The following is a 20,282-nucleotide window of genomic DNA, read 5'->3' on the forward strand; positions in this document are numbered from 1 at the left end:
GGCTCAGGTTCCCTCAGCGGTGGCTGACACCTCTCCTTGGCCAGCTATTCCCATGGAGTCTGTCTTTGGGGTGCTGTTTTCTCAACCCCCTAAAACTGGGAGTTTGCCTCGGATGCAAATGAGCTGCCTGTTGTCTAGGGCAGCCCATGCATGGGGAGCAGCACGTTTGGGCATCTTGGACAAACTTGTTTAGCAGGGGCTGCCTCCTAACTGTGCTTAGGACCGTCTTTCCAGCAGGCTCGCACTACATTCTGGCACCCGGCGATGTGGGACCCTGCTTTGTTTGATGTGACACACAATTCTTAACTGATGTGCTATGACAGCGGTGAGTTGGCTGCAGTGAGGGGGTCAGGCCTGATGGGTGGTGTCAGAATAGGGGCTCTCGGCCAGCTGGCACTTTGGGGATCCTAGGGTCACGAGGAGCTGCTCAGACATAGCCCTACTGTGCATGGTGTGTCTGGTGGGGGGGAGATTCTTTCTGCCACCCCCACCCCCCAAGTGCCTTGAAACATGAGGATCGATAGTCCCTGAGCATCTATTACGAGCATACCAACCCTACAACTCTAGGGAAGTCGTGAGGAGAGGGAATAGGATGTAGTGGGGGTGGGGGAGAGGACCCGGGCTTGGGGGTGAAGGGGTCACAGTGGGATGGGAGCTGTGGGGAGGAATGAGTCCAATACGTCAGGTGAGTGGGCAGTTGGGGGATGTTGGAGGGGCCTGGGTGGGAGTCAGTGGCAGAGGTTTGAGATGTTGGGGGGCAGCAGAGGGGTTGTGGCAGGCGTGGGGGATCCTGGGGGAGGGAGCAGAGCCAGGGGGTCAGAAGAGGGGCAGTGCTAGGGGCGATGTTGGGGGTTCGGTGGGGGTGTGTGCCAGGGATGGACTAATAGAGGAAGGGGGCGGAGCCTGGTCTGGGTGGAGGGGGCTAAGGGGCGGAGCTTATGCCGGATCACGGAGGGGGCGGAGCCTGTGTGTGTTGGGGGGGGTCACTAGGGGAGGAGCCTATGGCGGATCGGGGAGAAGGTTGAGACTAGTCAACGCGGGGGCGTCACTGGGGCCAGGGCCGAGCCGTGGGGGCGGAGCTAGTGGGAGGCCGGCGGGGGCGGGGCATATGACGACTCACGGAGGGGCGGGGCCTGGCAGTGGGGGCGGAACCAGTGGGAGGACGGCGGGGGCGGAGCCTGGCCCGGCTTGCGCCGTGGTTGCTATGGCCCCCGTGCACGTTGCTAGGACCCCGCTTCCGGGTGCGGGGTCAGAGGTGGTTTCCGGCGGGAAGATGGCGGCGGCCGCGGCTCCGGACGGGCCCCCCCAGCTGCTGCCCGAGCTGAAGAGCCAGTTCCGGACCCGCGAAGGCTCCTACCGGCTCCTGGCGCCGCCGGGGCCCGAGCCCCGCAGCCGGGGGGGTCCTGCTGCGCCGCCCACCGGGGGCCCCTCTCCCCCCGGGCCCCCAGCCGCGCTCCCGCCCGGGCCCGCCGCCCCCGCCGCGCTGCCTCCGGTGCGACTCTCGCTGGTGCGGCTGCTGCTGCCCGAGGGGCCCGAGCCCGCGGAGCCGGGCGAGCCCGCCGAGCGCAGCCGCCTCTGCTGCAACCTGGGCCGGGAGCTCTACTTCTACTCGGGCTGCGGGCCGGGGCCCGGCGGCCGCGGCAGCCGGCGGGTGAGGGGAGAGCGCCGCTGGGGGGCTGTTGGGGGGATGGGGAGGTGCTTCAGTGGCGGGGGGGGAGCCCGGGGCGGGGGGGAGGCCGGGGAAGGGGGCGCCAGCGGCGGCCCTATTCGGATAGGAAGTAGGCGGTGGGGGCAGAAGAGTAATGGGCTGGTAGGGCCTGGGATGGGGGAGAGCACAGGCTCAGTAAGGGGTGGGCAGAATGGGAGCCGCCTCCTATGCAAGGAATGGGGGGGCTGAATGGGGTGCTGGGACTGGGGAGTTGGGTGAGAGGATTATGGGGGGCCAGGGGAGAGCTGGTTATGTCCTGTTGGGTGAGTAAGTGGGGGCTAGTTGGAGGGAGGGGAAACAAGTGTGTGACGTGGGGGAGCCCAGCACAGAGGGGCCTGGGAAGAAGTGGCTGGGTGTGTGGAAGAGATGGTCAAGGACAGGAAGGTAATGGGGGGGCTCTAGGAGGTGCAATGGAGTAAGTGGATGCCAGGGAGTACTGATGGGTGGGCAACCCCTACAAGGAGTGGGAGAGTAATTAGATCATGGAGTGTAGGCAAGTTGGGGGTAGGAGTCTGGGGTAAGAAAGTTGATAACAGGGAGAGTGGTAGGAAACATGGTAGTAACTAGGGCTTTGGATGCTGGACTCAGCAGATCCCCCTCCAGAAGGGGGACCTGGAGATTGAGGAAGAGGGAAAGCCCCAAAAGGAGGGGAGAGCGGGAGCAGGAATCCTGATGGGACCTGAGGTGCTTGTGTGGATCATTCCCTGGAAGAGGAAGGACATAAGTTTCTGAAGATGAGGAGGGGACCATAGAGGAAGGATTCTAGACAGAGGAAAGAACCTCCATGGAGGGGGAGCTTGGAGTCCTCAGTGTTCACATGCTGTGAGGTATGAGGCTGTAAGAGTTTAGGATGGAATGAGCTGTTTCAGTCTGGTGAAGTCCAACACGACCACAACAGGCTCTTGTCTGTCTTGTTCACCGTGAGCATCTGCCCTGTGCCGCTGTTTTCAAACAGCTGCATAAACAAGCTACGCAATCGGCCCCTGCTGAATTCTGTGCGGGTGCTGGGTGACAGGCAGCCAAATGAAGCCGTGTCTCACTTCACTGCTCTGCAGTTCCGTTTCTGCAAGTTTGAGCAGCTGAGACATTGCTGCTGTGAACCTTTCTGCAGCCAGCCCTCTGCCACATCTGTAACACGCGCCAATGCAAATATTTGTGGAGCAGGGATTGTGATGCAGCTTACTCCCTGCAGACCCCATGGGGGATGTTGACCTTAGAGCTTTTAGTTGATTGAAAGGGTGGGTACAGATGTGAGGGATGTCTAGGGAGGTGTTGGCAGTTGACACCAGACTGTGATATCAGTTACAGAGCCTGACCAACCAAAGTGTGTCTGATGATGCAGCATCCTTGTGGGTGTTTGCAGTGTGAGTGTTCATTGGTGGATTCCAGCTGCTCACGCGGGTCCGTGGGTGAGTGTGTGCTTCAGACATACATGATGACTGTACGTCTGAATTTAGCATCTTCTCTGAAATTGACAGTGATGAGATTCTTGATTTGTCACCAGCTCATGTAAGGGAGGCTGCTGGGAGACTGGCAGTCACATGGCTGGCACTTGTCCAGGTCAGAGTCCACAGCGTCCCAGTTGTCTCAGTTCTCCAGGGGCGGGGACTGGGGAGAGCAGAGCCACTTGATGGGAAATGTTTGGCCTCCTTAAAAAAGTTTGTTTGGGATCCTATGTGGGTTGGGGCGAGTGGCTGGTGGTGGTGTAAGCAGCAATTCTGGGGGTGAAATGCACTTGGGCTCCCCTCTGCAGGTTGTGTAAGCAGTAAGGAAACTTTGGCTCTTTATTGTGATATTGTCACTGGAGATGCAGATGGAAATGGTGGAAGGACAGTTGTAATTGGACACTTAAGTCTTCAGAGAAAGCTGACTGGAAGCACATGGAGACAGGGAAGGATGTCAGGGTTAGGAAGAGCTGATTGTAATCCCTGTGACAGTCACATCGGAAGTGGTTGTGATTGGGCAGGGAAGTGGCGGGGTCTAGAGATCAGAACAGGATGGGGCCGAGAATCAGGATTCATGGGTTCCACCCCCAGCTCTGTGAGGGGAGTTGGGCATAGTGGTTAGAGCAGGGTGGGGGTAGGTGCCCAGGACTCATGGGTTCTGTTCTCTGGCTCTCAGAGGGCAGTGGGGCCTAGTACTTAGAGCAGGAAGAGGCTGGGAGCTGGGATTTCTGGGGTCTGTTCTCAGTCCAGAAGTGACAGAGCTGGGAACGGTTGTTTCTCTTCTCTGCTTGAATTCCCCATCTATAAAATGGGCAGGATGAAACTGAGGAGGAAGTGACTGAGACCCCCGTGAGTCGGGCCTCGTAGGAGGGAGGGATTAGCTGTCCTGACCAAGTCTGTGTTTCAGGTGGCTTCCCTGGGGGATCCTACTTGGAACAGGAGCAACAGCAGGTTCCCCCTTCACCACGGAACACCTTAGCTGGGTTCTCCATGCAGTATGCTGGATCCTCTAGGGCTCAGGGTCCCAGCTGTGCACTAGAGCCACCCTGCAAAGCGTGTAGGGCTAAGGGGGGGATGTAACTGCCGTTTCCTCTTTCAAAGCCAGCGGCTTCTCACCCCTCCTGGTGTTGTTGAATTCCAGTCCCTCGATCTGAACAAGCCCATTGACAAGCGCATCTACAAAGGCACACAGCCCACCTGCCATGACTTCAACCAGTTCACAGCCGCCCCCGACAGCATCGCGCTGCTGGTGGGCTTCTCCGCCGGCCAGGTCCAGTACCTGGATCTCATCAAGAAGGACACCAGCAAGTTGTTCAACGAGGAGGTGAGATCCTCGCTGCTAACGAGGCAGGATTTCTTCCACCCCCTTGAGCCGTGCACTGCTCTCTGTATTGGCCACCAGGGCTGCTAGAAAGCAGGGCAAGTTTTCCTGTGCTCTTGGTGCCCCTGGCAGCTGGGCCAGATTCAGGAGAGACTGTGTAAGGCAGTTCTCTTCCCTCTGGTTGCTTACTGAGCCCTGTGCGTTTCTAGCATCCCCAGGCACTCAAAGGCAGCCTGTCGTCATAAACCATCCTCCGAGGTGTGAGTCTTCTGTCAGTTACCCGAAATAACCCAGGGGGCAGTACCGCAGAGGGCAGCTTCATGGCCGCTCTCATTTGTGTGGGTGACATACTTTGCTGCATGGGTTGGGTGTGCCTCTCCAACAGCAAGAGTCTTCCGTGTGGTACCCTGGGCTTCCTGCTGTGGAGAGCTCATCTGTTTAGCTCTGAGGGATTTTCCATGGAGGCTGTGGTTTGCATGGCACTGCAGGTGGTCAGTGGAGGGTTAACAGTGAGGCAGAGGGGTGGGATACAGACCCTTCCAAGTGCAGGTTCCTGGTTCAGAGCTAGCCCAGTTTGACACACAGTCGCCATGTGTTTCTTGGTCTGTATGCAGCAAGTTGGGAAGTTCTCAGGCCACAGCCTCATCTAGCCCCAGTGGCGCGGCCAAGCACTGGACACTGCCCGGGCCCTGAATTCCCCTCTCCGCTCCCCCGGGGGATGCCCGTGGGCAGATGCCACCTTGGTCTGATCCCTGCCCTCTGTTTCCCATTGCCCCAGCGGCTCATCGACAAGACGAAGGTGACCTACCTGAAGTGGATCCCGGAGACAGAGAACCTCTTCTTAGCCTCCCATGCCAGCGGGCACCTCTATCTGTACAACGTGGAGCACCCGTGCGGCTCGGCCTCGCCCCAGTACACGCTCCTCAAGCAGGGCGAGGGCTTCGCCGTCTACACCTGCAAGAGCAAAAGTGCCCGCAACCCGCTGGTGAAGTGGGCAGTGGGTGAGGGGGCCCTCAACGAGTTCGCCTTCTCGCCCGACGGCCGCTACCTGGCCTGCGTCAGCCAAGACGGCTGCCTCCGCGTCTTCCACTTCGACTCCATGCTGTTGCAGGGCATGATGAAGAGCTACTTTGGGGGGCTGCTGTGTGTCTGCTGGAGCCCCGACGGGCGCTACATCGTCACTGGCGGTGAGGACGACCTGGTGACCGTCTGGTCCTTCGCCGAGGGCCGGGTCATCGCCAGGGGCCACGGGCACAAGTCGTGGGTCAACGCGGTGGCCTTCGACCCGTACACGAGCAGCGTGGAGGAGGAGGAGCCACTGGAGCTGAGCGGCAGCGACGAGGAGCCCCAAGAGCCGGCCCGCTTTGGCCGGGTGCGGACTAGCAGCACCCTGTCCCGCCTCTCCAAGCACAGCACCAAGAGCTCCCCCTCGGTGAGCTACCGCTTTGGCTCGGCTGGCCAGGACACCCAGTTCTGCCTGTGGGACCTGACGGAGGATGTGCTCTACCCCCACCCTCCGCTGTCCCGGGCTCGGACACTCACCAACACCTTCAGCGCTGGCCTCCCCTCCTCGGTGAGTGGCGGGAGCAACCTGGCTGTGGAGCCGGGGGGCAGTGGCGGGGGCTCGGTCCTGCCCCGCTCGCTCTCGCGCTCCAACAGCCTGCCCCATCCGGCCGTCACGGGTGCCGCCAAGAGCCCTGCGGCCGACAGCGCCGTGCCCTTCAGCATCGGCAAGTTCGCCACCCTCACCCTGCAGGAGCGCAAGGACAAGAGCGCCGAGAAGGAGCACAAGCGCTACCACAGCCTGGGCAACATCAGCAAGAGCAACGACAAGCTCAATGCGGCCCCCCGCAGCAAGCTGGACACCGCCAAGGTCCTGGGCACGGCCCTCTGCCCCCGCATCAACGAGGTGCCCCTGCTGGAGCCCCTGGTCTGCAAGAAGATCGCCCACGAGCGCCTGACCGTGTTGCTCTTCCTGGAGGACTGCATCATCACCGCCTGCCAGGAGGGGCTCATCTGCACCTGGGCCAGGCCCGGGAAAGCCGTAAGTACCACTGCGGGGGCAGCAGGACCACCCGGGGAAAGGGGAGGCCCCGTGATCTCGGAGCCCGGAGCTGCCCAGGCGCCTGCTTCCCCTCTGGCAGGTTATCGCAGAGCTGCTGGTGGTCCCGCACCCAAAGAGGGTTGGTTCCTGGCCGACGGGAGCTGCATAGGAGGGGTGCCTGGAGCAGAGGGCTTGGGGGGAGGGAAGTGGGGAAGGTGAGCTGCTGCACTCAGGTGGGAGTTTGGGGCAGCAGCTAAGAAATGGGGTTGGGGGGGTCTCCTGGATGTCAGGACCCTGGCCCTGTTCCCGGCTGATGGAGGAAAGTGGGGACCTGAGTGGTCACAGCAGGGAGTGGAAGTATCAGGAGCCTGGGTCTATTCCTGGCTGATGGAGGGAAGTGGGGACTAGGGGTCACAGCAGGAGGAGTGGGGTGCTGGGACCCCCAGGTATACTTCCGGCTCTGGGGGTGGTATGGGGACTAGCGGTCACAGCAGGGAGGGACTTGGTGTTGGGACCCCTGGGGATATTCCTGGCTCTAGGAGGGGAGTGAGAACTAGGGGTTGAAGCAGGGAGGGGCTGGGCATCAGCCCCCTGGGTCTGTTCGGGGCTCCGGGAGGGGTGTGGGGACCAGCTATTGAAACGGGGACTGAGTGGCTGGGCTCGAGGTTCTGCCCAATACCCCGTAACACTTGAACCCAGAGTCAGGCTACCTGCTGCAGTGCACCTTGCCCAGCTTCACGTGGGCCAGCACGGCCCCTCGGCTCTGTGAGAGATCCCCAGTCCCCGCACTGCCAGATGGGGCCAGTGGTTCAGGGACACTGCGCGTGGGGCAGTAGGAAGCCGTCTGAGCGGGTCCTGACTAGGGGAACAGGCCTGGCTTATGCCCACACCAAGGCTGGACGCTACTGCTCGTCCGCACCACGCCAGATGCTCCCTCTGCCCTGGGCATTCCCCAGAGTTCTGTCAGGGACGCCTCTTGCACAGGGCTCAAGTCGGAGAGAGCAAGTGGCTTTTAGTGCTCTTAGGTAAAGCAGCTGTTAGCCCCAGGCATGGAGCTGTCCTGGGTGATTCCAGCTTCCGCCGCTGACTCGCTTCTTTGGTTCCGACCCTGGGAGCGAATCACTTCCTGCACCGCAGGCTGGTTCCGCTGTGGAGGAGCAGGGTGGCCCTGCCCCCCGTGCATGGGGGCACGTCCAGCAATGGCAAAGTCCCATCGGCTTTGAGATCCTCTGTCGAAAGGCCCTCCAGCGGGGGGATGAGACGCCTTTGGGTTCCACATCTCCCTGCTTTGGAACCGCCGCTCTGCAGCTGGTGTGGGACAGGCAGGGCTGCTTCCCTTCGGGCCCTGTCTGCTCTCCCCTCTGGGTGCACCTTGGGCTCTGCAGGACGTTGGCAGGCAGCACTCTCTGCAGGTCGAGCCCTGGCAGGGCTGTAAGTTCACTCGTTTGCCAGTGGTGGGGATCTTGTGATGGGGGTGGGGAGTTCCATGACTTTTACGCTGCAGGTTTTGGTTGAGATGTGCCGCATGTCACTATAGGCCCATCACCAGTCCGCTTCCCTCCCCACTTGTTCCTGTTCCCCTGGGTTGGACAGCTTCCTGCCTGTCTCCTGGCTCTGCTGCTGGCCTAGTCAGTTTCACTTCTTGCTTCTCCTACACACCAACAAGTGCGGCTTTCTGCAGGTTGCCAGGGAAGGTCACACCTTGGCCAGTTTGCCCTCCCTTCTCAGGTATCTTATTAATATGAACCCCAGTTGTCCTTCCCAGTCTTCTCAGTTCTGTACATCGCGCAGTACACCCTCTGTGGTGCCAACTCTCACCGTATCTGATCTTTTCATAGATTATGAGGCCACAAGGGACCACAGCCATCATCTAGTCTGACCTCCTGTATAACACAGGGGGGAGGAGGGCCCCGAATTAGTTCCCGGGTGAACTAGAACAGATCTGTTAGAGAAACCTCCAGTCCTGACTTAAAACAACTCTTAAAGCCCCGGCTGCCGGAGTCTCGCGCTGACCTGAGCATCACGTTGAAAAAACAAAAGTAAGTTTCTTGCCCTGGTGGTTGGGAAGGAAAAGTTGCAGCCATGAAGCAGGGGACCCTCCTCCCCGCCCCAAAGGCTCAGACCTCAGGAGGTCAATGAACCGCCCCCCAGCCCCCGATGTTGTTTTAAAAAGAATATTATGAGTTCAAAGCTGATCTGATGGTTTGGGGAGAGGCAGGCTCCTGATTTCTGAGCGCTTGGGGTTAATGACACTTTGACCTTCCCTGTTTCCCCAGTTGGGATGACACCTCCCATCTACCCCCGCCCTTAGCTGCTGCATTGGAGCACAGAAACTGGGGTACCTAGAGTGACCCAGCTGCCCTCAGGGCTCAGTTCCAGGAGTGCACAACTACCCACACGCCCCAGCCCATCCTCTGACTCCCGTTGCACTATCTCCCCCATACACCCCGCCACACACTTGGTGCCGCTTGCTCTGAGCGAATGCAAGGCGCAGTCTGTAGCTTCTCAGGATGCCTGGCCTAGACACACTGTCCTCACAGGCCAGCTGCCCCCTACAGCTGATCTCAGGACAATCCAGCACCAGGTGTGCATGGGAGAGCAGTGGAGTCCAAGGGCGGGATGCCTTTGGGTCCCTCTGTGCTGCAGCTGGCAGCCCCCTGCATCGCTGTGCGTAGTGCTGGCCCTGAGCCCTGCTAGCTCGAATTGGGTGGAGCCTAGCACAGCGTGTTCCACTTTGGCCCAGCAGTGGCGGGAGGGTTCCCCCTTTCCACCTGTCTGCATGGTCATAGCCAGCAAGCAGAGTTAACATACCGGGTTTCTGGCCCATTACGGACTGCTGGGAAACGGGGCCTGTGAGTGACGTGCTTAAAACCCATCCGGGCTGGGCCGAGTTCCTGGCTCTGCCCACCGCCAGTGGTGGTATGGGGTACCTGATCCTGGGGCATCCGGCCCCTCAGCTGCACTTCTTGAGGTTTAACCAGCCCCAGGTCACCTCCCAGCCCCACGCTGGGGACCCCTGGGCGCTGGGCACAGACTGTGAACTGAGCAGGCGGGTGAGCTCTTGTTAGTGCTGAGAGCTGCAGAAGCCCATGGGCTGCAGCTGCTTCTCTCCCTGCCCCAGGAGATGGGAGCCTGCCTCTGGCTTTGCTGGTGCAGTGAGAACAAGGAACCAACGTGTGGCGGCCGGGGGTTGGTGATGGCAGACAGAGCTTGGGATGTCTGATACTGGAGCCAGGGGTTTGTACAGCAGAAGAGCTTTGGCTCTGGGTGGTCATTTCCATCCACCCCCACACCCCATCATGCTCAGCTCTGAGACAGCCAGTCCCCTGCTGCATGAGTGCTCCGGTGGGGCGTGAGGGTCCAGGACTCTGCCAGAGGAGCTGGTCTCTCTCACACCTGTCATCTCCAGCAGTGGAATTTCTGCCACCAGCATCAGTGCCCTCAGATGGAGTCATCTGGCCCGGGACGGCTCAAGGCTGTGCAGGCATCAGCAAGAGCCTTTGCCTGGGACCCAGAGCTGGTTTGGAGGTGGGGGGAGGGGGTTTGCAGGGAGACCCTGAATCTCAGCTGTGCTGCAGAGTGGAATTGGACTTCACATGTGAACTGCTTGGGCCCTTTGAGAGAGAGGTCTCTGTAGGAGATCTGACCTTCCCCTACCGCCGTCCTTCCTGGAGGGATTAGAAACAATGACAGGGTCGTGTCTTTGCTGTAATGTGGTCAGTCCTCCCATAGCTGCTGAACTGGCTGTAGCCAAAGTCCTGGTACTGAGTGGCTTTTGAGTCTGACAACACCATGCAGTGCCTCCTTCCTTCTCAGAAGTTTCAGGTTTATTTCTACTTGAAAGATGGCTTCTATATGCTCATCCCCTCCCCCAACAAATGGACAGATGGTTTATAGATCCTCGTTCCCCCGAAAGGCAAAGGCGGTTTCTAGGTGCCCTGCAAGAAGGGGAAAAGGCGGTTTCTAGGTGCCCTGCAAGAAGGAGAAAAGGTGGTTTCTAGGTGCCCTCAGAGTTTTTGCTTGACAGTCTTGATTTTTGCCACTAAACAGGTGTGGTAACTGAACCAAATTTAGCTCCCTCTTTATTTAGTGACAGGACCCCGGTACTACCCCCACCATTCTACACCCACCCCCGGCTCCGGCTGGAGCGGTGAGCTGCATCGGCTCTGGCAACTTTTTTCCCACTAGTCTTCCATGTTGACATCATCTGGGCTTGGTGATGAGCCCCTTTCCTAGCTGGAGCAGGGCCAGCCCCCGGCCTGTCTACCGCTTGCTCTGCAGTGATGGGCTGAGGCCCCTGGAAGGGCGTGGTCTCCGGGGGGCTGTGGTGGGTCTGGGGATTGGAGGGGAAGCTGGGGCTCTCTCCCCCGCTCATTGTTTCTGGGAGATCCTCCCTTGGCTACTGGGAAACAGCAACTGTGAGTGCTTGGGGCCTGGAGCCCCCCTCACCTGCTTGATCTTACCCCTGTGAGCTGGGGGGTGGGAAGGGTCGTGTGCACTGCCGTGGGGCTGGGCAGCCCCAGGCTCTGAGCACAGCCAGCCCCGACCCGGCGGTCCCTCCCTTTGGCTGCTCTACCTCCTCCATGCTAACAGACTTTGGCTGATGTAGGACCAGGTGGATGGCCCACTGGATGGGGGCTCTGGGCTTTGCTGCTGGGTGCCCTTGGGGAGGGCATGCCCCTGCCTAGTGCCTCAGTTTCCCCAGCTGGGCAGAGGAAGAGTGGCACTGGCCTGTTGTGAAGTACTTTTAGGTTGATTGTTCTGCCCCATGGGCCCTGAGAAGGGTGGGGTGGGGAAGCTGTGTTCTACTGGGTGCTGTAAAGGGATTGGGGTGGGAGGGGGCACAGGGCCGGGTGCTGCTGGGCCCCTGGCCAGGGATCAGAGGATGGGGGCTGCTGGGCTGGGTGCAGCTGGGCCCCTGGCAGGGATCAGGGGATGGGGGCTGCTGGGCCCCTGGCAGGGATTGGGGGTGGGGGCTGCTGGGCCCCTTACAGGGTTTGGGGGGCTAGGGGGGCGCTGGGCTGGGTGCTGCTGGGCCCCTGGCAGGGATCGGGGGTTGGGGCTGCTGGGCCGCGTGCTGCTGGGCCCCTGGCAGGGACGGGGGCGGAGACATGGGTATTGTCAGATGCAGGGGTGGGATGTTAAAGGGTTAACCAGTAGCCCTCATGCCATTGCCAGTTAACTGCGCCAGCGGCCGGTGGTGCTGGGCCCCAGTAGCGGGGGGGCTGGTGGGCCGGGCGGTGGGACCCCACAGCCGCAGCCGGCCAGGGGCGTGACCCAGGGTAAAACGGACGAGCGGTTAAACCAGCAGTGGCCAACCTGCAGCTTTTGAGCCATTCCATGTGGCTCCTCCTCATAGCTGCCTGCCCAGCATGCCACACACCACGCTGTGTGCTGGCCCAGCACTCGGTGGGAGAAGTGTGGGGCAGCAGCAGCGCCAGTGAGTCACCGGCATCAAGTTTGAGCAGGGGGCTGGGGGTGCCTGGCTCTGGGGGAGGGGTTTGGGTAAGAGCGGAGGGGCTGGGGGAGGGAGTTTGGGGGTGCCTGGCTCTGGGGGAGGGGTTTGGGTAAGAGCAGGGGGGCTGGGGGAGGGGGTTTGGGTAAGAACGGGGGTGCCTGGCTCTCGGGGAGGGGGTTTGGGTAAGAGTGGGGGGCTGGGGGAAGGAGCTGGGGGTGCCTGGCTCTGGGGGAGGGGTTTGGGTAAGAGCTGGGGCTAGGGGAGGGAGTTTGGGGGTGCCTGGCTCTGGGGGAGGGGTTTGGGTAAGAGCTGGGGGCTGGGAGCAGGTCTTGGGGGTAAGGCAGGTGAGGGCCCAGGTTGGCGGGTGTGAGGCCGGGAGCAGGTCTTGGGGGTAAGGCAGGTGAGGGCCCAGGTTGGCGGGTGTGGGGCCGGGAGCAGGTCTGGGGGGTAAGGCAGGTGAGGGCCCAGGTTGGCGAGTGCGGGGCCGGGAGCAGGTCTGGGGGGTAAGGCAGGTGAGGGCCCAGGTTGGCGGGTGTGGGGCCGGGAGCAGGTCTTGGGGGTAAGGCAGGTGAGGGCCCAGGTTGGCGGGTGTGGGGCCGGGAGCAGGTCTGGGGGGTAAGGCAGGTGAGGGCCCAGGTTGGCAGGTGTGGGGCCGGGAGCAGGTCTGGGGGGGTAAGGCAGGTGAGGGCCCAGGTTGGCGGGTGTGGGGCCAGGAGCAGGTCTGGGGGGTAAGGCAGGTGAGGGCCCAGGTTGGCGGGTGTGGGGCCGGGAGCAGGTCTGGGGGGGGTAAGGCAGGTGAGGGCCCAGGTTGGCGGGTGCGGGGCCGGGAGCAGGTCTGGGGGGTAAGGCAGGTGAGGGCCCAGGTTGGCAGGTGTGGGGCCGGGAGCAGGTCTGGGGGGGTAAGGCAGGTGAGGGCCCAGGTTGGCGGGTGTGGGGCCGGGAGCAGGTCTTGGGGGTAAGGCAGGTGAGGGCCCAGGTTGGCGGGTGTGGGGCCGGGAGCAGGTCTGGGGGGTAAGGCAGGTGAGGGCCCAGGTTGGCGGGTGTGGGGCCGGGAGCAGGTCTGGGGGGGTAAGGCAGGTGAGGGCCCAGGTTGGCGGGTGCGGGGCCGGGAGCAGGTCTGGGGGGTAAGGCAGGTGAGGGCCCAGGTTGGCAGGTGTGGGGCCGGGAGCAGGTCTGGGGGGGTAAGGCAGGTGAGGGCCCAGGTTGGCGGGTGTGGGGCCGGGAGCAGGTCTTGGGGGTAAGGCAGGTGAGGGCCCAGGTTGGCGGGTGTGGGGCCGGGAGCAGGTCTGGGGGGTAAGGCATGTGAGGGCCCAGGTTGGCGAGTGCGGGGCCGGGAGCAGGTCTGGGGGGTAAGGCAGGTGAGGGCCCAGGTTGGCGGGTGTGGGGCCGGGAGCAGGTCTGGGGGGTAAGGCAGGTGAGGGCCCAGGTTGGCGGGTGTGGGGCCGGGAGCAGGTCTGGGGGGTAAGGCAGGTGAGGGCCCAGGTTGGCGGGTGTGGGGCTGGGAGCAGGTCTGGGGGGTAAGGCAGGTGAGGGCCCAGGTTGGCGGGTGTGGGGCTGGGAGCAGGTCTTGGGGGGTAAGGCAGGTGAGGGCCCAGGTTGGCGGGTGTGGGGCCGGGAGCAGGTCTGGGGGGTAAGGCAGGTGAGGGCCCAGGTTGGCGGGTGCGGGCCTGGGAGCAGGTCTCGGGGGTAAGGCAGGTGAGGGCCCAGGTTGGCGGGTGCGGGCCTGGGAGCAGGTCTCGGGGGTAAGGCAGGTGAGGGCCCAGGTTGGCGGGTGTGGGGCCGGGAGCAGGTCTCGGGGGTAAGGCAGGTGAGGGCCCAGGTTGGCGGGTGTGGGGCCGGGAGCAGGTCTCGGGGGTAAGGCAGGTGAGGGCCCAGGTTGGCGGGTGCGGGGCTGGGAGCAGGTCTCGGGGGTAAGGCAGGTGAGGGCCCAGGTTGGCGGGTGTGGGGCCGGGAGCAGGTCTCGGGGGTAAGGCAGGTGAGGGCCCAGGTTGGCGGGTGTGGGGCCGGGAGCAGGTCTTGGGGGTAAGGCAGGTGAGGGCCCAGGTTGGCGGGTGTGGGGCCGGGAGCAGGTCTGGGGGGTAAGGCATGTGAGGGCCCAGGTTGGCGAGTGCGGGGCCGGGAGCAGGTCTGGGGGGTAAGGCAGGTGAGGGCCCAGGTTGGCGGGTGTGGGGCCGGGAGCAGGTCTGGGGGGTAAGGCAGGTGAGGGCCCAGGTTGGCAGGTGTGGGGCCGGGAGCAGGTCTGGGGGGGTAAGGCAGGTGAGGGCCCAGGTTGGCGGGTGTGGGGCCGGGAGCAGGTCTTGGGGGTAAGGCAGGTGAGGGCCCAGGTTGGCGGGTGTGGGGCCGGGAGCAGGTCTGGGGGGTAAGGCATGTGAGGGCCCAGGTTGGCGAGTGCGGGGCCGGGAGCAGGTCTGGGGGGTAAGGCAGGTGAGGGCCCAGGTTGGCGGGTGTGGGGCCGGGAGCAGGTCTGGGGGGTAAGGCAGGTGAGGGCCCAGGTTGGCGGGTGTGGGGCCGGGAGCAGGTCTGGGGGGTAAGGCAGGTGAGGGCCCAGGTTGGCGGGTGTGGGGCTGGGAGCAGGTCTGGGGGGTAAGGCAGGTGAGGGCCCAGGTTGGCGGGTGTGGGGCTGGGAGCAGGTCTTGGGGGGTAAGGCAGGTGAGGGCCCAGGTTGGCGGGTGTGGGGCCGGGAGCAGGTCTGGGGGGTAAGGCAGGTGAGGGCCCAGGTTGGCGGGTGCGGGCCTGGGAGCAGGTCTCGGGGGTAAGGCAGGTGAGGGCCCAGGTTGGCGGGTGCGGGGCTGGGAGCAGGTCTCGGGGGTAAGGCAGGTGAGGGCCCAGGTTGGCGGGTGTGGGGCCGGGAGCAGGTCTCGGGGGTAAGGCAGGTGAGGGCCCAGGTTGGCGGGTGTGGGGCCGGGAGCAGGTCTTGGGGGTAAGGCAGGTGAGGGCCCAGGTTGGCGGGTGTGGGGCCGGGAGCAGGTCTGGGGGGTAAGGCATGTGAGGGCCCAGGTTGGCGAGTGCGGGGCCGGGAGCAGGTCTGGGGGGTAAGGCAGGTGAGGGCCCAGGTTGGCGGGTGTGGGGCCGGGAGCAGGTCTGGGGGGTAAGGCAGGTGAGGGCCCAGGTTGGCAGGTGTGGGGCCGGGAGCAGGTCTGGGGGGGTAAGGCAGGTGAGGGCCCAGGTTGGCGGGTGTGGGGCCGGGAGCAGGTCTTGGGGGTAAGGCAGGTGAGGGCCCAGGTTGGCGGGTGTGGGGCCGGGAGCAGGTCTGGGGGGTAAGGCATGTGAGGGCCCAGGTTGGCGAGTGCGGGGCCGGGAGCAGGTCTGGGGGGTAAGGCAGGTGAGGGCCCAGGTTGGCGGGTGTGGGGCCGGGAGCAGGTCTGGGGGGTAAGGCAGGTGAGGGCCCAGGTTGGCGGGTGTGGGGCCGGGAGCAGGTCTGGGGGGTAAGGCAGGTGAGGGCCCAGGTTGGCGGGTGTGGGGCTGGGAGCAGGTCTGGGGGGTAAGGCAGGTGAGGGCCCAGGTTGGCGGGTGTGGGGCTGGGAGCAGGTCTTGGGGGGTAAGGCAGGTGAGGGCCCAGGTTGGCGGGTGTGGGGCCGGGAGCAGGTCTGGGGGGTAAGGCAGGTGAGGGCCCAGGTTGGCGGGTGCGGGCCTGGGAGCAGGTCTCGGGGGTAAGGCAGGTGAGGGCCCAGGTTGGCGGGTGTGGGGCTGGGAGCAGGTCTGGGGGGTAAGGCAGGTGAGGGCCCAGGTTGGCAGGTGTGGGGCCGGGAGCAGGTCTGGGGGGTAAGGCAGGTGAGGGCCCAGGTTGGCAGGTGTGAGGCCGGGAGCAGGTCTGGGGGGTAAGGCAGGTGAGGGCCCAGGTTGGTGGGTGTGGGGCCGGGAGCAGGTCTTGGGGGTAAGGCAGGTGAGGGCCCAGGTTGGCGAGTGCGGGGCCGGGAGCAGGTCTGGGGGGGTAAGGCAGGTGAGGGCCCAGGTTGGCGGGTGTGGGGCCGGGAGCAGGTCTTGGGGGTAAGGCAGGTGAGGGCCCAGGTTGGCGGGTGTGGGGCCGGGAGCAGGTCTGGGGGGTAAGGCATGTGAGGGCCCAGGTTGGCGAGTGCGGGGCCGGGAGCAGGTCTGGGGGGTAAGGCAGGTGAGGGCCCAGGTTGGCGGGTGTGGGGCTGGGAGCAGGTCTGGGGGGTAAGGCAGGTGAGGGCCCAGGTTGGCGGGTGTGGGGCCGGGAGCAGGTCTGGGGGGTAAGGCAGGTGAGGGCCCAGGTTGGCAGGTGTGAGGCCGGGAGCAGGTCTGGGGGGTAAGGCAGGTGAGGGCCCAGGTTGGCGGGTGTGGGGCCGGGAGCAGGTCTGGGGGGTAAGGCAGGTGAGGGCCCAGGTTGGCGGGTGTGGGGCCGGGAGCAGGTCTGGGGGGTAAGGCAGGTGAGGGCCCAGGTTGGCAGGTGTGGGGCCGGGAGCAGGTCTCGGGGGTAAGGCAGGTGAGGGCCCAGGTTGGCGGGTGCGGGCCTGGGAGCAGGTCTCGGGGGTAAGGCAGGTGAGGGCCCAGGTTGGCGGGTGCGGGCCTGGGAGCAGGTCTCGGGGGTAAGGCAGGTGAGGGCCCAGGTTGGCGGGTGTGGGGCCGGGAGCAGGTCTCGGGGGTAAGGCAGGTGAGGGCCCAGGTTGGCGGGTGTGGGGCCGGGAGCAGGTCTCGGGGGTAAGGCAGGTGAGGGCCCAGGTTGGCGGGTGCGGGCCTGGGAGCAGGTCTCGGGGGTAAGGCAGGTGAGGGCCCAGGTTGGCGGGTGTGGGGCCGGGAGCAGGTCTCGGGGGTAAGGCAGGTGAGGGCCCAGGTTGGCGGGTGTGGGGCCGGGAGCAGGTCTCGGGGGTAAGGCAGGTGAGGGCCCAGGTTGGCGGGTGCGGGGCCGGGAGCAGGTCTGGGGGGTAAGGCAGGTGAGGGCCCAGGTTGGCGGGTGTGGGGCCGGGAGCAGGTCTCGGGGGTAAGGCAGGTGAGGGCCCAGGTTGGCGGGTGTGGGGCCGGGAGCAGGTCTCGGGGGTAAGGCAGGTGAGGGCCCAGGTTGGCGGGTGTGGGGCCGGGAGCAGGTCTCGGGGGTAAGGCAGGTGAGGGCCCAGGTTGGCGGGTGTGGGGCTGGGAGCGGGTCTGGGGGGGTAAGGCAGGTGAGGGCCCAGGTTGGCGGGTGTGAGCAGACATGGGCAGACACCTGCTTTTCTCACCAAGGTCCAAGAGTCAGGTGCATCCACTGGGCCCCTTGGGCCACTTCAAAGGGAACCCAGGAGACTGGACCCAGCTCCACCCAGGCAGAGTTTGGTGCCTTGGTTTCTGGGCTGGGCTCTGGTTGGTGCCTGTTTTGGTCCCTGGCGAGGGGCCTCGGCCTTCAGCTTGTAGAGTCCTAGGACTTCGGAGCTTCAGAGGCCTCCCTTGTGGGGCCCAATTTCCTGCCCCTCTTGCGTGTGCGGTTCCCCTGGCCCCAGCGTTAACCTTCTCCCCCTTCCCTTTCAGAACCTCACCTCCCAGAACGGCAGCTCGCCCAGCGGGACTGTGGTATAGCTCGGGGAGTGCCCCTGCACCTACCCCCTCCGTGCCCACCTGGCCCTGCCTGGACTGCAGGCCCTCATTATTTAACGCTAGCGGATGCCGCATGGCCGGACTCTCAGGGTGGGGAGCCACTAGCAGGTTTAATATTGAGATCCCTGGCTATAGAGCACAGGCCCCCTCTGCTGAGCCAGGCCGCCCCCTCCCCTAACATATTAATGGACCTGTTTAAAGCTTCGTGGATCGTCAGCCTGGGAGTGATGGGAGCAGAGACGGTTTTCCCAGATCCTCACTTTGCACAACAGCCTGGACCACAGATGCTGCCTCAGTTTCCCCGGAAGGCTCTGCAGTGGCCCAAAGGCCCCTTTCAGGCAAGCACTACCTGCACTTCCTCTGCCAAGAGCTGCCCCTCTACCCCCCGGGCACATACACAGTCCTGGAGTAGGCAGCATGCCTGGCCAGAGACCCTGCCCCCCATCCCCTTGGCCACAAGCTACAGCCAGCGTCCCCGGCACCCCCTGCTGCTGTCTCAGGTCCTAGTGAGCCAGTGCTCGCTCATGTGCCCCAGTGAAGGGCGTGTCCCTGCCCCACTGGGCCTGGGTGCCCCTTGTACTACTGATCCCTGGGCACAGCGGGCCTGCGTGCAAAGGCTCACAGAGCCTGGAGCCTTTGGATTAGTGGGCCCCAAAGAGCCAGGGAGGCCCCCTGCCATGCTGTGTCCCTCTCGGCTGCTGTAGCCACATGGTGTGAAGCGGAGCCACGCTGGCCGGGGGAGGGAGCCAGCCTTGGCCGGAGCTGGCCTCCCGCTGGGCACCGCTATCAGTTCCAGCCTTGGCTGTTCCCGGCCTCCCTGGCCTGGTGGGTGTCCACGGTGCTTCCCGGCTACCAGTTCCTTTTCCCTGCCACTGGCCACGGCCACGGCCACAGCCCCTCCAGCCTGGGCAGCTGCTCAGCATGGCTGAGAACAGAGCCTGGGTGGGGTGCTCCCGCTGAGGTCTGAGACAGCATGTCATGTGCTCAGCTTTGCCCAGCCCAGCCCACGGGGGTGGTGCTGCCCTGGCACTCAGCTCCTGCTGCCTAAGTGAGGGGGCTGCCTCCACAGGGGCTGGGGGGGAGGACGCAGGGAGATGCACCCTTGGCTGGGCTGGGCCTGGGGAGCTCTGCCGCAGGAGGCGGCAATGCTGGGCCCTGACCTGTACATTGCACACATGTGCCTGGGGCTTCTCCTCATGCCCTGCACGTAAACCCTGGGCGGGTACTGGGTGAGCCCAGAGAGCACAAAGAACAGTATTAGCCTTGGTGTCCCTCCCCCAGGCCCTCTCTCACAGCCTGCAGCCCCCTTGGGCTCTGAGCAGGCACCCGGAGACCCTGCCCACCCCCAGCTGGGGGGGCAGGGTCTGCAGGGAGAGGTCCCCCTCTGCCGTCTCTTCCCCTTGTGGCTGGAGGTCTAAGTTATGGAGCTGCAGTTCTGTAAGTTATTTATACTAAACAAAGATTTTCACAACACTGCCTGCCTGCCTCCCGCTGCGTCCTGCATAGCCCCAGGGCAGAGGGGGCTGCGCCTCCTGCCAGCCGCAGGTGCTCAGGGGCTGCTCTCACGACAGGGTGAGGAAAGTTGGTCCCATCTGCCCACCTCACCGGTGAAAGTAATTTATTTTGTGCCTCTATGGGCAAGGTGCCAACTGAGATCAGGGCCCTGTCAGGCCGGGCATCACCCAGACACACAATGACCGAGATCAGGGCCCGTCGGGCCGCGTACTGCCCAGACACACAGTGACTGAGCTCAGGGCCCTAGGGGGCCGGGTGCTGCCCTGACAGTGGCTGATACGGACCCTGAAGCACTGCCCCAAAGGACCAGCCACTCCCACTGCATTAAGCTGTTGCTGTGGAGTGGGGGGCAGCCTGGGGGCCATGCGTGGCGCTGTATCTCTCAGGACAGCTGGCACAAACAGCCAGGGGCCAAGTTGCAGGTGTTTTGTGAAGCAGAACATCCCCCAGAAAAGACCTGGGCAGCCCCAGCCAGCACTGCTGGGGGGTGGGGTTGGTCGGTGGCAGGGGCTGAGCAGGGCTCCTGTGGCAGCTGTCAGAGCCCAGCAGAGGGGCTGGGAAAGGCACCCGCACTGGCCAGCAGCCGCTAGGGCATGGTGAGCTTTCATCAGTGCCTTCCATGCCCTGCCTGGCTTGGGCCAGTGGGAGCAGAGCACAGCCGGCCTTGGTCCCACTGCCCCGCACAGATAGCAGCAGCCATGTCCCATGCCCAGGGCTCCTGCACTGGCTGATCACAGGGCCATGCGCCCAGCGGGTTACGGATGCTCGCTCCAACCCCTACTAGGGGGTGAAAGTGGGGCCATGGGAACAGGGCCAAGCAGAGACAAAGGCGAGGGGGCTGGGGGGGGGGTTGGCCACATGTACCAGCTGCAACCCCCATCCCCCCATCAGCCCACATTTGAGCTGTGACAAAAGCCACTCAGCCAGAAAGGAGGCCATGTGCTTGGCCAGCCGGCAGGGCTATGCGCCAGCTCCTTTGTGGGGACTGCCCCCCCACCCCGCTCCCTGGGGGGGTGGGGGCTGAACTAGGCTACCACAGCACCACCCCAGGGCGGGGAGGCATCTGGTACGGCCTTGGCTGGTGGGGACAGGGCCATGGAGCAACACCCCCCCCCCGCCCCCACGGGCTGGGCTGAGACCCCCAAAGTGTCTGGCTGCCGGGGCGAAAGGGTCCCTCGACTCACTGCAGCCCTTCAGTCCTGGCCCTTGGGCATGGCACCCCCATCTGCTGTGCCACGCCCCCCCCCAACATGCACACGCGCGTG

General features: G+C 64.0%; 1 protein-coding gene across 1 annotated transcript; it reads left to right on the top strand.

The window, feature by feature from the left end:
- The first annotated feature begins 1,273 nt into the window (after nt 1-1,273).
- DMWD (DM1 locus, WD repeat containing) lies at nt 1,274-20,176 on the top strand. Its single transcript, XM_075017915.1, has 4 exons — nt 1,274-1,651; nt 4,295-4,477; nt 5,253-6,518; nt 17,437-20,176. Exons 1-4 carry the CDS (start codon nt 1,274-1,276, stop codon nt 17,482-17,484), a joined length of 1,875 nt encoding a protein of 624 aa, XP_074874016.1. The 3' UTR covers nt 17,485-20,176.
- Nucleotides 20,177-20,282: the final 106 nt, after the last annotated feature.

This window comes from Carettochelys insculpta, chromosome 22 (assembly GCF_033958435.1).
Source record: "Carettochelys insculpta isolate YL-2023 chromosome 22, ASM3395843v1, whole genome shotgun sequence".
Lineage (NCBI taxonomy): Eukaryota > Metazoa > Chordata > Testudines > Carettochelyidae > Carettochelys > Carettochelys insculpta.